This window comes from Ictalurus furcatus, chromosome 22 (genome assembly GCF_023375685.1).
Source record: "Ictalurus furcatus strain D&B chromosome 22, Billie_1.0, whole genome shotgun sequence".
NCBI lineage: Eukaryota > Metazoa > Chordata > Actinopteri > Siluriformes > Ictaluridae > Ictalurus > Ictalurus furcatus.
Genome location: NC_071276.1, coordinates 12,983,552 through 12,999,463, shown reverse-complemented (window position 1 = coordinate 12,999,463; position 15,912 = coordinate 12,983,552). Strand labels below are relative to the sequence as shown.

At 37.7% G+C, this 15,912-nt stretch overlaps 1 protein-coding gene across 2 annotated transcripts in view; it reads right to left on the bottom strand.

The window, feature by feature from the left end:
- The window catches only part of adamts3 (ADAM metallopeptidase with thrombospondin type 1 motif, 3), a 79,280-nt gene that overhangs the window by 18,265 nt on the left and 45,103 nt on the right, over positions 1 to 15,912 (bottom strand). For both annotated transcript variants that reach the window (XM_053653951.1, XM_053653950.1), the window contains exons 8-15: positions 14,566 to 14,671; positions 12,582 to 12,725; positions 9,346 to 9,478; positions 8,860 to 8,973; positions 8,628 to 8,773; positions 7,642 to 7,817; positions 3,926 to 4,059; positions 3,327 to 3,450 (exon numbers count right to left, since the gene is read on the bottom strand). In XM_053653951.1, coding sequence (XP_053509926.1) covers positions 3,327 to 3,450; positions 3,926 to 4,059; positions 7,642 to 7,817; positions 8,628 to 8,773; positions 8,860 to 8,973; positions 9,346 to 9,478; positions 12,582 to 12,725; positions 14,566 to 14,671 — 1,077 coding nt within the window. The remainder of the gene's footprint in view (positions 1 to 3,326; positions 3,451 to 3,925; positions 4,060 to 7,641; positions 7,818 to 8,627; positions 8,774 to 8,859; positions 8,974 to 9,345; positions 9,479 to 12,581; positions 12,726 to 14,565; positions 14,672 to 15,912) is intronic.

The window sequence follows — 15,912 nt, the reverse complement described above, 5'->3', positions numbered from 1 at the left end:
ACGAATGTATAACAGAAGCTGCAAAGCAAAACCTTGAGTCACATTACAAAAAAGCACTATATACACTGAAGCACCTTTCCTGATTTTTGATGTCCATTCCTCTTCAAAGCCTTGTACCACTCACCAATAAAATTTCTAGAATCCTCACTTTCATTTAGATACACATGCCTTGCTCCTTTAGGCAGCAAGAAGACTCCTCTTGTCTTCCCTTGAAGAAAAATGCAACTGTTACATCTGTATTGCAGTGCACACTTTTGCCATTGACTTAGAGGGTTGCTTTGAAGTTACTAGCAACATAGGGTCTTATATAGGGATCTTATATGGGGAGAGATATAGGTTTTAGCAGTGATGGTGAGGTAGGAACGGGGATGTGAGTTCAAAATAGTTTGTGAAACCATTTCTAAAGCACTGAAAATGTCTCACGGACCATTTTCATTACGTTAGCTTTATTTGATGCATAAAGACAAAGATGTTAAGATATTTGAAATATTCAACTGCATACAATCAGCATACAATCTTTTTCATTTACCCCAGTGAGTCAATGGCAAAGAAAGCATTACAATGGGGGAAAGCATAAGATTAGGTAACACAGAATACTTGCAGATTTTGTTTTCCAAAATAGGCATTTCTTTTTGGCATCGCTTGCTTAATTTTTTTCCTGTTAAGAAAGTGAGTACACATTCACATTAGCACAATGTTAGAGTCATTTTACAGTACTGACTTTATTCATGCAGTCAACAGTGCCATGTCACATTGCAGTAAGATCATATAAGATGTGTTATAACCTGTTAATGACAATGACATTATATTAAGCATCCACATTCAACATCCAAGTCAGGAGTCATGCTGTTTCATGAAATAAACATGCTATTACATATTGCATTATGAAAACTAAGACAAGCCTCAGCATGCAATTTGCAATTTACTGTCACAGAAGTGACATCATTCCAAAAAAGGACTGTTCATTGCTAAAGTACATTATCAGTCAAAAGTTGGACACACTTCATTGAACATGTGAAGAATAAAACAACATGCTTTGCAGTTATAAGAAAATAATACATAATAGGATGGTGTGATAAGTTTCCAACACCCTCTCATATTCTCTCTCTTGAAGTTAATACAAAATAAATCACATCTCTTCACCTTACAGAGAAACCAGAAAAAGCTAAATCCTCTGTCCTGAAGGAAAAACTTACTGACTGTTGCAAAGTGATAACTGTTAAATAAATATCACTGTATCAAAAAGTATAGGTCTTGTGTTGTATTAATTACTTTGCTTGTATTTCCTCATTTGTAAGTTGCTTTAGATAAAACGTTCTTTAACTTAGAGCAAGTTACTTTTAAAATTAGATGTTTTCCCCAAACAAGTAGTTTTCATTTTGAATGTAGAAGAAGCATTGAAAATTTTGGCCTATTTGGAAACTTTAATAAAACCTTCATGGGTGAAGCTTCATCATGATGCCAAGACTGGATTACTGTTAAAATTATCCATCCATCAATTTTCCATACTGCTTATTCCACACAGGGTCACAAGGGAACCTGGAGCCTATGCCAGGAAATTCAGGGCACAAGGTGGGGGACAACTTGGACAGGGTGCCAACCCATCGCAAGGCACAATCACACACATTCATACACCACGGATATGTCTGGAAATGCCAATCCATACAATCCAAAGTCTTTTGGACTGGGGGAGGAAACTGGAGTACCCAGAGGAAACCCCTGAATCACAGGGAGCACAGGCAAGTCCCCGCGCACACAGGGCAGAGGTGGGATTTGAACCACCAACCCTGGAGGTGTGAGTCAAACATGCTAACCACCGTGCCCCACTGTTAAAATTATTAATTCATTTTGATTTGTTCAGGACTTTTTTCACTTGTTTTTTTTTCCAGTATTAATGCCTCCATTAATTATTATAAAATATTAGAAATTAGTAAAAATGAGGAAAGCTGTTCTAAGTGTGTCCAAAATTGACTGGTAGTGTAAGAGTACTACCATCATCAAATAAATCTGAAACTCACAATTCAAAAGTGTACTAAAAAGGCTGACTGATGCATTGGTTTTATACTTGAGCCATACAGAAAATATTTTCACAAAACATCAGACACTTACCAAAAATATATATATTTCCATTGGCACAACAGTCCGATTTGTACAGGGCATTAATGCATTCACAATAGCTTACACATTGTGCTGTTATCATTTTGATACAATTTACTGTCTAATTAATACCTGCCTTCATTCGATACAGTTACAAAATTTATGTTGATGGCATTCATTAAGAGAGCTTCAATATCTTAGAAAGGGGTTATTTTAGATAGGTCTTATTATTTTAATGAATGCACAGTCTGATATTTGATGGCACCATAATTGCTGTGACATTCATTTATTACAGACAGCAGACCCATTGTAAATTCTTTATTTATCACATTGTAATTATGATGTATATTGTTGGTGAACACCAAATATTCAATCTATATAAAGACAGCCATATATCTGGATCTATAAATATTTATTATTATAATAGTAAAAGCACTTGATCCCTTCTTCAATCATAGTAAAGACTATAGGAAACGTCGGGTGAAAAGCCAGTACTTTTTTAAGTGAAACAAAATTTGAAACCTGAAAGACACTGCCTCTCTAAGATCCTATTTTTATACCCATTCATGCTACTGACCTGTTGCCAATTAACCTACAGCTGTTTCTCTTTTAGTAACACTTACTTTTCCAGCCTTTTGTTGCCCTCGTCCCAACTTTTTTGAGATGTGTTGTGGCCATCAAATTCAAAATTACCTAATTTTTTTTCCCTTAAAATTGTACATTTTAAGAACATTTTTGGAATTGGGGTTGTAAACAATATTGCCATAATAAAGGCCAATTATTTGCAGTAGTAACTCAGCTAGAGACCAAATGGTTTTTAAATTCTGTGGTTGCCAGACTGACACTGTTAAGACTCTTCAGCAAAATCCTTATTCCTCAACTATTCAGCCTGGATTGGATTCTGGCTTAATGTAAGTAGGTATAAGTTTGCCCATAAAAATATCCACATCTGACCAACATTAATCAGTAAGAATAGACGTGTTAAGGTAAAAATGAACCTTGTCTAGTAGCTTGTTATAGTAGCCAAATGCTGAATGGCATTCAAATACATATATTCAATACTCAAAATTAGAGTCACTTCCCCAGATTCTCCTGATTATTTTAAATTATTTTTTATTATTACGTATTACAGATTTGGTTTTTCAAAAAGGATGCAACACTTTTGTGAGGAATCTGGCCCCAAAAGTAGGACAAAATACTAGAACATAAGTGTGCCCATGGGAAATTACCTGTTTTTTTGGGGGTTCGGGTATAGGTTCCTTTCACAGTTCTGCAGTGGGAGTTGTCGCCCCCACATACTCCGCATTTATCTTCCGCCTTATCAGAACCAATCTCTTTATCACAGCCCACTTTCTGAAAGACATAAAGACAGCAGCAGCAGCAAAAAAATTTATCAAATCAGATGTTACATATGACAATCTGAAGCCTCTTCGAGATTGATATTATTAATAGTAGGTGCAGATGACACAATGGTTCCACTGCTCTAAAAATTTAAACCAGAATAATATGGTTTGCTTGAGAAAGCTCATGATAATGTTATGACAAATTAGCAGATTGTTTCTTTTCAAAATTATTTTTATTCCCTGTTCAATGAAAATGCTTAATTCGTCTGCACTAAAAATCAGTCCATTGTTCAAAGCAGTAATCATTTGTAGCATCAGCAGAGTTCTGATTACAATTATTTTTCATCCCTTTTTGCCTCTTTGTTGTTTTGCTTTCAGATTTTTTGGACAGGTGGAGTCAGGGGAGGTGTTTTCTGTTGCATCGAAGCTACAGCTTCACTGCAGGGTGTAAAATGAGTTAAAGAGAAAGGCTGTCAGCAGCTTACCACACATTCCCCCCGTACACAGATGCTGTAGGGATCCTTGTAGGAGCACCGAGTGCCATCATGCACCAGCTGCTTCATGTATGCCACATCACTCATCTCCTTCGACTGGCAGTACAGGTGACATCTCTTGCTGGCTGGAGGAAAGTAAAAGGCACTGCTTAACCATTTTGTTCTGTTTCAGGTTAAAATGATTCCAATGTAGCCACATTCTGTGTGGCAGAATATCTAATAAACATGACTAATATATTTTTTAAATGACAATGATAATATGTTTAGGTCTTTTTAATGTAAGACAAACAAGATGAAATGAAAATATTCAATGGTTGGTCTTTGTGATTATGAAACAAAAATGATATTTCATGTCCTGAAATATTTCCTCCAACTCTTATTTGCAAACACAGGAGTTTATTTTGAGTTATCAAATTAATTTCAAAAGATACGCCAATATTTACTTTGGGAAAGTGATTCCACATTCAAAATTTATGCAGGTGCTTAAGTTAATTTCTTTTGGCAGAATGTATTGCACACCTGCAAGGTTGCCAGATTTTTTTATGGTGAGTTATAAGACAGTGTTTTTCAATAGCACAAGGACCACCAACTTTATAGAAAAGCACTTGCTTTTCTGTCAGGGGACATAAAATGCAGGGCATATATAAATACAGGCTAAAGAAGCAGATGATGTTTTTTTCAAACATAATACAATGTAACAGAAAAGCAAAAGACTATTTAAAAATAAACATATAAATGAGAAGATGACAGGCATTCAATAAAATCTTCTAATATGATTTTAGTATATTACTGAGTTATTGCTACAAGAATATTCTTAAATTTGTAACAATATGACAACCGCCGTCATTATTTGGCTGTTTATAAATTAGCACTTGATCCAGCATGAACACATTTTTTAAACAATGAACTAGAAATACAACAGATGAAAGCTTCTAGTTGCATAAGTTCTGAGTATTGTTCATTCCTGTTAGTCTTGAATATGCTCTGTTCATTTGAGTTCTCTTTAGATTATGTTTTGGTTGTCATTTGATGCCTGATCATGTTATGATCCTTGTCTGTTCTACCATTTTGGATTTTGGACCCTAAATGATCTCTTAGCTCCAATGTGTTTCAGGCATTAATATAGCTGATATGCTATTACAGTATCTCACATAAGTGAGCACACCCCTCACGTTTCTGTAAATATTTGATTATATCTTTTAATGTGACTACACTGAAGAAATGACACTTTGCTACAATGTAAATCCTCAAATTGGGCCCAATTTGGACATTTTCACTTAGGGGTGTACTCACTTTTGTTGCCAGCGGTTTAGACATTAATGGCTGTATGTTGAGTTATTTTGAGGGGACAGCAAATTTACACTGTTATACAAGCTGTACATTCACTACTTTACATTGTGGCAAAATGTCATTTCTTTAGTGTTGTCAGATTAAAAGATATAATCAAATATTTACAAAAAATATGAGGGGTGTACTCACTTTTGTGAGATACTGTAGATCCCTAATAGATGTTAACTTTTTGAACTAAAGTTTGAGATTAAAATGTATTTGATTACCCTGTGGTTAACTATGGCTCCTACAACAATCAAAAGTGCTGTTTATTGTGTACAATGTCTGTATAGATAATAAGAAAACTGCTGATCAGGGTTGCCAGGAAAAAGCATCCCAATGGACTCACTGAAGTATTAAAACACATAAATATACTTAATTTTGCTCCAGACTCCCAGGACAGTATCCTTCACAACTAGTGGAGTATTCCAGTTTGCTTGTTTCCTTGCCAAGTACCAATACTAACATCACATTGCAACCCCATATGGGTAACTAATAAAAGGTTCCTGCTATGTCACATTTGTCCTCTTTCCCATTATTATCTTATCAGTAGTTAAGGAAGTGAATTCAAGACAGTAAGTACAGCCCTTTAAGCATTTGTTTTTTGCTTTTGTTACTGTTTAAATCTGTGCCCTCACCAGAGAGTGTGTTGACACACATGTGACAGTAATTCTAGCAATTGATTTATTACTATTCTCACCACAGATGATGCTGTCCTTAGAACAGGCACATGGTCTATTTTTGTGTCAGTGTGAAGCAGCATCATCCTGTAGGGGCTGAGCAGCTACTTTTAAATTTTATTTATTTATAAATTCAGAACTTCATATTCCAGTGAGCCATGTTTCTTTGTCACATTTTCCTGACAGTAACAGAAATAAGCAAAAATTGGATGCTCAGTACCTGGAATTGGAGCATCTTTAAAACGCTGGAACAAAGAGAAGTGGGCAAGAGCTGCTTGTAATAATGCAGCAGTTCAGTGAAGTGCAGCACACAGAGAAGCCTAGTACAGTGCCTCATGTACAGTGACAGACCCTGATATACTCTCTGTGGCTGTTTCTCCTTCTGTAAACTTGAATAATGAGCCCACCTAGCACAGAGTGCTGACAGCCCACCATTAATTTACACCTAATTTGCAGACAAAGACACGTGGCCACTGGTAATTGCCCAGAGTTAAGTACACTGAACAGAATAGGTAATCAATTCTACTTCCCATTTGTCCCTTCTGTTTGCACTTCCTTCCTATTTTCTGTACAGTCCCACTTCAAATGCATATATATGAGGGCTAGAAGTGCATTTTACATGCTGCTGTCTGCAGTCAGGCGTGCCGGAACAATTTTGAAGGGGGGGGGGGGGATTTTGAAATGGTAGGGGGGTTCGGGGGCATGCACCCCTGAAAAGATTGTTTTAAAAATAAACCACTTAAATACTCATTTCTAAAGACTTTTGGAAACAGAATGTACTAATTAGTGTTATTGGATTGTAAGAGGGTCTTTGCAGTGACAGAAGATTGAGAATACTCGGACTGGGGACGGGAGATTATAAAGACTCTGGTGCAGTCAGAGAGACTGTTCGAGTCATCTCCTAATGAATCCATTCTGCTTTCATTACGTAAGAGTAGCCACCTCACTAAAAAGCCATACCAGGGTTTGCTTGCTACCTTGCAGTGACAGACACTTTGCTCTCGACAAGCTTGGCAACAGGAAAACGCGTTCAGCAAGCCCTAGCTTCTCGAGTCTGACCCCTGTGCTTATTATAGCGAAAGTTCTTTTTTTTAATTGAATTATGTTTCTAAAAGTTGTGAAATGGATTCATTAGGAGACTGTCCAATTCAGAAATCCTCAGAGATAGGCAGGCAATGCGAAGTAAAATTTGAGATTAGGAAAAAGTGGGGGGGACAAAAAGTAGATTTTGAAATCAAATTGAATTTTACTGATCTATAAATTGTGATAGTAACAGTTTTTCCCTCTCTGCAATAGTATGAGAATATGTATATAAGTATTCTCATCAATAGTAGCAAATAAAAATGTATAATCCCATGTACAAAAGTCATTACACATGTATATTTATTTTAGTGAATCCTTTTCTCTGCCACGGCAAAAAGATTTAAGGTATTTCCACCATGCACCATTATGACATTATTGACAAGGGATCAATATATAGGGACTTCCTGGTTTTCCTGAAGAGCTACAGGATATGAGTAAAGACAATTTTTCCTTTACCATTGTTCCACGTGTAAATGAACATCAATACATAACAACAGACCTGGCCTCAGGTGTGCTCCTTAGTAAGGTAGAAAGGTAGAGTCTAATACAGTATCACTGTAGTCCAGGATACACAATAAAACTAGGCTTTCACTGTAACTAGGCACAGAAACTCACCATCTGGGTGTTCATATGGGAGCCAGTGGTGTTTAGTGTTCTGGTACTCAAAGTGGGAGTTGCGGAGCTGACACTGCTGGGCTCTAAAGTCCTCAAAGTGCTTGGGGCAGTCATCTGTGTTGCACAGCTGAAACTCATAGTTGACCCCTGGGCAGTCCTGACCACCATTAGATGGACTGTGTTACAGAGTCAAAGGTAAGATCGGAAAATTAACACTGTGCAATTTGCTTCATTACATTCTAAAGGATTGAGTAAATAATTATCACTCTGTTTTAACCAGCAGTTAAAATGGGCGATTTTTAGCTTATCGTAGGCCACAATAAAATGACAGAAGGCCCATCATTGTCTTTTCATTTTCCATTAAAACCACGCAAATAGTCAGTCAACTGCAGAATTACTGACACCTGTCCAAAAATGAGCAAAAATGAATATATAGAATGAATAACAATTATTGCAGTAAAGGTTATAATGTGCCTAAAAATATGGGAACACTGTATAGTTTTGCACAACACTTTTTAAAATATAACATTTTTGCAAGTAGTGCACATTGAAACTGGTTTCTAAATTAGTAGCTAGCCTACAACTAATATTGGCTGAAGAAAATAAAAATTGGAGATACTTGTAGAGTTATCATTGAGCACTGCTCTATGCCAAATATTCTCAGGTTTGCTCATGTGAACTCACTGAAGGTTTCCAATGGGTTCAAACTGAGATGGTTGTTGAAAAACATTATTCATTTGACCATTTCTGGATTGATTTAAATATATGTTCATACTGTAAATATTTTTTTTGTGAGTGCCAATAACAGGAACAAAATAAAAACTCTCCATTTTTTAGTGCAAAATTTGAATAATTGTGTGTAATATTTATACATTTGTTTTTGCCCATTGTCTTGAAGGGTGGGGTGCCAATAATTCTGCATTTGACTAAAAAGAGCTAATCAGTGCATTTCTGTGAATGTTATGGTTCTGTGAAACTAAACATACACTGGGTTGTTGCACTGACGTGTCCTGAAGCGTACGCCTGTCCCACAGGAGCGCGAGCATGAACCATACTTGGTCCACATACCCCAAGCTCCATCCTGCTTCACCTGGTTGGCATTTTTCCACATGCAATGACCTTTGTAGCACCACTAGAGAAAGGAGGAAAATTGTTTGATTTATCCTGAAACAAACAATAAAAAAAAAAAACAATATTACACATATGTGTTGGATTTACCTTTCCGGGCGCACATTCGGTGCCGTCCAGTGGTGGTCCCTTTTTAGTCTTGCAGAAATAAGGGTTGTCTGGATGGCTGCACCACAGCTGTTTGCAAGGATCAAATGTACGGAACTAACAGGAGAGAACAAGTGTAACACGTGATATGTAAGAGAAAGAGGAAACCAAGTGTCACTTATATTCCACAGCAGATGCCCAATAGTTCTCCTTCTCAGTTCTGGGAAATGTGGCACTTATTAAATTGTGAAAATTACAGCACAATGGCATAGACAACTTTGTTCATTAAGCATTTTAAACACCAGTATGTACACTCAGGGCTCCAGTGATTGCAGTTGCACCATTAGAGGCATAAAGACACGAGACCTGCTAATTGTGAGCAGTGAATATATTTTAAAAGAATCATTCAAAAGTAGAGTAAGTAACTCTACACAAACTCCATTTTATCAAACATGCCTACAGAAGGAAGTTCCATCTATTTACACTTACTGATGTGCATATTTTGTATCCAACTCCAAAATCAAAACGACACTGCTCATCCATAGAGTAATTGATGCCAGGAAGTTCAGGGAGCTGTGGCCAGTCATGCTTGAATGGATCATCCAGTAAGCAATCATAGGAACTGTGAGGAACCAATAAAAAAAAACATCAGTTACAATTTGAGACATAAGAGATTATGTCTATTAGTACTAGAATCCTTTTCATGAAAGCAGTAGTTCTTAAAGACCAGCATAAGTGAATATGAATTGATTAGAATTGAAATAGGGCACAGTGAAGAGTCAAATGTACTAAGACTGCTTTCAAACTGGTTTCACATTGAGGACAATTTGGGAACATCAGTATTTCGTCTACATTTGTAATGTGGGTTTCTGTCCTACATAGCGTTTTGGGTGCTTTTGATTTGCTGCCCGCCGGGCATTGCTCTGCTACCTGAATATGTCAGACAGGCATTGAATGTTTGACATAAGTAGCATGCAATTAGCCATTTGAAATCAGTTGGTGATGAGGACAAAACTCGTGCTTCACAATGTAATGGAATGATCAACAATAATTGAAAGATTGATTTGTTTGCTGACCTGTTTAACTGGTAGAGAGCAATAATTTTATGGATAATGTTAATTTAATATCACATAATTTCATATTCTTCATTTGCATTAGGTAAAGAAATCATTTTGAGAGTTCAATCATCATTATGTTTTGTAAGAGATCAGCCTAAGAGAGTTATTGAGAGCATCAGTAAAAAGTCATAAAGTTGGAGGTGAGATGGATGCAAGTGCAGTAAAGGCGGTTTATTTAAGGAGCAGGCAGACAAATCCCAAACATGAATGAAAGTCAGTAACAGGAAACAGGCAGAGGTCAGGTGATCTATGAACAATCATTGGCAATCCAAAATACACAAAGAAGGGTACAGAACAAGATGGAGAACCAGAATATTGCAACACAGAAAAGAAACGGCTCAGCAAAGTCAGGTGGGTACACACTGAACAATACTTTAAATACACACACTAATCAAAGGGCAAATTGAAAACGGGTGAGAGTAATCAGGGACCAATAACAGGACACATGTGGAGACGAGACAAAACAAAACAAAAACACATGTGGCAACATAAATAAACACGACAGTTGAGAGTAGTGTGCCATAGCACTGTAGGCTGCTTATATGCACTGAGCACCTTTGCTCACAGCGCTTGCCACGAGGGGGAACGTGACAGATCCACCACCTTCAAACACCTCCCCTCTGGGTAAAATCTCCAAGTATAAGCCAAAGCAGGCACTGTCCAGCATGTTGACGTGTTGACAGAAGCAGGTGGTGGGTCAAAGACCTCCTTGCTGGGAACTGGTGGCAGAGCTGGGATGAATTCACCAGTGCCAGGTGGTGGAGCTGGGACAGGCTTGCCAGTGTCAGATGGGCCTTAGACAGGCTCGCCAGGGTCAGGTCAGGTGGTGGGGCTGGGACAGGCTCGGGGTCAGTTGGTGGGGCTGGGACAGACTCACCGGGTCAGGTGAGGGAGCTATGGTGTTCTGGCAGGAGCAGGATGTTAATCAGCAGGCAAGGCCGCACGTCAGCCTCTGGCTGGAGCTCTACCAGGGCCTATGCTTCCTCTTCATCTCCAGCCTTCCTCCCCTCATAGTAGCTCATGAACAGACAAGTGGGTTCAACAACAAGCTGGCCCTCCCCAATAAAATTTCTAAGTCGAGGTTAAACTCGGCACACCCAAACACCACTCTCAGGAGGCATAGAAACTCGGTTATGCTTCCTAGGCCTAGGATTCTCTTGGTGAACAGGAGCTCTGCCCATTGGCATGCTTGGCTGGTGAGCTGAGGCAGAAAGAACCTCAGCCACTGTTATTCTTCAGGCTTGGGGTTCGACAGGCTCTCAAGATAAAATAGGCTCTGAAGCAGGAATAGTTCCGGAGGGCATTTGGTGAAATGGGGTGTCCAGGTGAGGCCAATAAAGTAATTTTTTCCAATGTAATGCCGGCATGGTCATCCCGGCATAATGCCCCTCCCGTCTTCTTGCTGCATCCCTGTTATGGGCAAAGTATTCTGTCATTTAATGGAAGGTGAGATGGATGCAAGTGCAGTTAAGGTGTTATATTTAAGGATCAGCCAGCCAAATCCAAAACTTGAATCAAACTCAGGAACAGGAAACAGTCCGAGGTCAGCCGATCTATGAACAATGATGGCAGGGATAATCAAAAATTACACGAACAAGGGTACAGAACAAGAACCAGAATATTGCAACACAGAACAAAAAGTCAGATGGGTACACACTGAACAATACTTCACACAGAGTCAAGACACACGAGGGTTTAAATACACACACTAATCAAAGAGCAAACTGAAAATAGGTGAAAGTAATGGGGAAACATCAGACAACCAATGACAGGACATAGTTGGAGACAAGACATGAATCAAAACAAAAACACATGGCAACATAAACAAGCATGACAGTTTGGAGAAGTGTGCAGTAGTGCTGTGGGTTGCTTATGCGTGATGAGCTGAGCGCTTGGAGTGAGGGGGAAATATGTGACAGATGACCTCAAATTCCATGGTTTATTAAAACTGTGTCTCACTAAAAAACACCGCAGAATGTGTCATAATTCAGAATAAGGTGTATCAAATCAAGGCATAAACTGCCAGTGACTTACAACAGCTTTGGAATCATTGTATTAAATTAGGAATAGGTCAGGATCATATTCCACAACTGAACCACTGAATAATGAAAATTTACTCTCCATATCCCATGTCCTAAAATAGCAATGAAATACTAACTGTGAGTACTGCAACATTAAACAAAACCTAGAATGTGGAAACTTGCATTAATTGACCTTATTCGTTCAAATAATTATTATTGGCTTCAAAAACATTTAGAACCCCAACAAGATAAACTTTTGACAAAATAAGTTGAAACAAACAGGAATTCTAATTGGTTGATCAATATCAGCTTGTAAGACACACTGCTTCTGGTTATAATCTTCAAGAGTTTGCTAATTTGATCCAGGGTGCTATAATATGAAACAAAATGGAAGAGGATTATTTTCCTATAAGAACACATCCCAAAGGAGTGTTATTCAACTTGTACCTTAGCGACTTGCCAAAGATTGCCAGAAAACTTCACTATGTCAATAATCTTATGTTTACATAAGAAAGGAGAGCAAGAGAGAGAGAGAGAGAGAGAGAGAGAGAGAGAGAGAGAGAGAGAGAAAGAGCTGATGACTTACTGAATGTATCTCTTCAGCTCTTGTCCACTGCACATGGACCAGTGATAGCGGTGGAAAGCGGCTTGCACCAGAGGAGCCATAACACTCCCCATGGCTGTCTCATCACCACAACGATTGCCCTGTCCATCATGCTCCATTCCCAATCTAAAGACACAATGATGAGAGAGAATACAATCTGTGGTTTTGGCTACAAGCAAGTAAAAATTCTTTTGTTTGAGACCTTCTGCATCATTGCACGTGTTGATAAATACAGTCCCATCTGAAACTATTGAAACAGCAAGGCCAATTCGGTTTTGGTTTTTTGCTATACACCAAGATGGATATGAGATGAGAGTTCAGGATTTCAACTTTCATTTCCTGGTATTTACATCTGGATGTGTTAAACAACATAAAACATAAAACAAGCAAGAAAAAGTATAGGAACAGATAAGTCTTGAAATAAATGAAAGTAAATAACACTTAATATTTGGTTGCATATCCCTTGCCTGTGATGCTTTTCCAGGCTTTTACCGCAGCTTCTTTCGGTTGTTTGTGTCTGGAGGTTTCTCCCTTCAGTCTCCTCTTCAGGAGGTGAAATGCAGCTCAATTGGGTTAAGGTTTGGTGATTGACTTGGCCAATCTAAAAATGTCCACTTTTTCCCCTGATAAAGTCCTATGTTGAGATGGCAGTGTGTTTTGAATCATTGTCTTGCTGCATGATACAGTTACTCCTGATTACTTTGGATGCATTTCTCTGTAAACTGGCAGACAAAATGATCCTGTAATCATCTGAATTCATTCTGATACCAACATGAGTTGAATGAGGATTTTTTCACATTATGAAGAGCAGTCATGCTAGAATAAGTAATTACAATAAGTAATTATAATAAGTATAAGAATAAATAATTAGTTTTTTTGTCATTTTGTCATTGCAAATGACTGTTGGAAAACTGTTCCATCTCCCAAAACAATAACTGAACACAGTGTCCAAAATATACAGTTGTGGAAATGCTGTACATTTAGTACAAGAAGATAATAAAAGGGCCTTACTTGCAGTTTCAATTAAATGGCCATAAAAGTGGTATAACATGCCAAAGATTCTATATAAGCATTTATCCCTCTATCTTTGGTATACAGGAACAACAAGTGTTTATTTTCTTCTCATGAGAATTGCATAATCGTCCATTTTAGCTGTGCTAATACCAGATCCAGGGAATTAATGCAGGCAAGTATCTGGGGAAATTGTTTGTCTTTGTCTTGTGTGCACTGAAAATCAGGGTTAGGGTTAGGGGGAAGAGAGAAAGAAAAATAAAAGAAACAATGAAAGAAACAAAGAAAGAAAGCTCTAATAAGTGCACACAGTATGAAGAGACGGAGAAAATGATATGGATGACAGTGATTAATCTGCGTGGGTAGTAAGGGAATTATAAGTGCTTGTGTGCACAAAGCGCTTTTATGCTTTATACACAGACATAATCTGACAGACGATATTATTCAACTGGTATTTTAAAGCGCCTTTGCAAAGAGTCTTCAAATAAATATATAAAATGGAACTGTCAGAACACAAGAGACTACCATTGTTCTAAGGTGAAGACAATTCAGTGTTGCATCCTCAAATTAGATTATGCTTTACGCATAAGCACTATTATTATGCAGCATAATAATAATAATTATACAGTTAGTTATGTTCCACTATTTTGATTGGTCAAGAGGCGTTCGAAGAATGTTTATATTCTGGGTCAAGAGCCCGCAGGGCGAGTCTCTTAATCTAATCGCAGCTATGCCGATATTTAGTAGACGCGTGCTCTTGTTCATGCAATACTGCTTAAATTGAATGTAAACAAAAAAAACCTTTAACATCAAAAGGAACCCTTCTCTGAATTCATAATATTAACAATAAGCTAAAACGAAGTCGAACTAAGATAAGCAATTTTGAATTGTAAAAAGGTAGGTTTCTGAGACAATGTTCATGAACTGTGTGCACTCCAGACTTTTAAAAACCTACACATGTCCAGTCTCGTGGGCAACTACAAAGGCGGAGGAGAAGCCGTCCTCATGGTTCAGGGTGCAGCTGCGAACTGGATGGCACATCCCAGTGACAGGAGCATAGCCTGGGATGAGAGGGAACAAAAATAAACAACAGTTAGGCTTATAAATAAAGCATATAAAAATGAAGAATATTTGGGTTCACTTGTGACATGATGTAAGCTGGTCTTATAAGTAGGTTCTGATTGGTGAGGGCTCTTATGACAAACTGATAGTTATATACATATCTGACTTAAAATCTAGGGAACAGCTGAAGTGCACTTCAAGAGCAGGCTATGGACAATAATTTCAGCATGTTTCCCTGTGAAAAAGAACACAGAACGTGTTTCTTGAATAAGTAATTATAAGTAATAATAAGTTATAATTGCAGATAATTCACATTTATGCAAATCCATTAACTAATTCAGTATATATAAAAGTATATATTAAAGTGGTTGCATAAATATGTGACACCCATAAATAGTTTTCTTAAGAGCCGTGGTTACAGCATGTAAATCTAAAGTTGTGAATTACATCATTAGCACATTTTGTCAGTAGCTATGCTTATGACGGTAGTGGAATTACAGAGACTACCTCTTTTAATATTTCAATTCAATCCACAAGATTGACTTAAAATATAGAACAAAATCAAGTGCTGGAGTAAATCATCTGAAGTTTCTAGACACTGTACCCTGCAGTGTAGTCTATATAAACATGAATTAGCTTGGCACAACTGCACAACTTACATAAGCATGCACCTGAGCTTACATGAGCATACACAGTCATCACAGTGTGAGAACGTGGGAGAGATCTGTAAGGTGAGTTGACTAAGTTGAGTCATTAATGAAACAAAGTTTGACTATACTGTAACAGACAAAACTGCTGATATGATTACAGGAGTCTCCAGAAATGAAGTACACACTGCTGTTATATATGTAGCTATGCCTTAGACATCTAACAGTCTTAATGCCCTGTGGAATCTGAATATGTGTCCAGCTGAAAAGCTGAACCTGAATGCAAGTGAATGAGTGTGTGCTAGCTCACTCTCCAGAGGAGCAGAAAACCTGGCATTCTTGACCGTGACCCTGGAGTCCCAGCCTTACATTATTTAACAGAATATTCAAAAAAACATTCAACAGTTGCAGCTGTAAATTCAACCATTTATCAAATGAAAATGTATTCTGAAACCAGTGTTTCTTTCATTGCAAAACCAGTGTTTCTTTCCAATAATAAAAGGACAACAGGAAATGATTTGAAAACATGAGAAAAAACAGAACACTACCCATTAAAAAAATGGCTCATTACTACCGCAATTTAGAGCCAGATA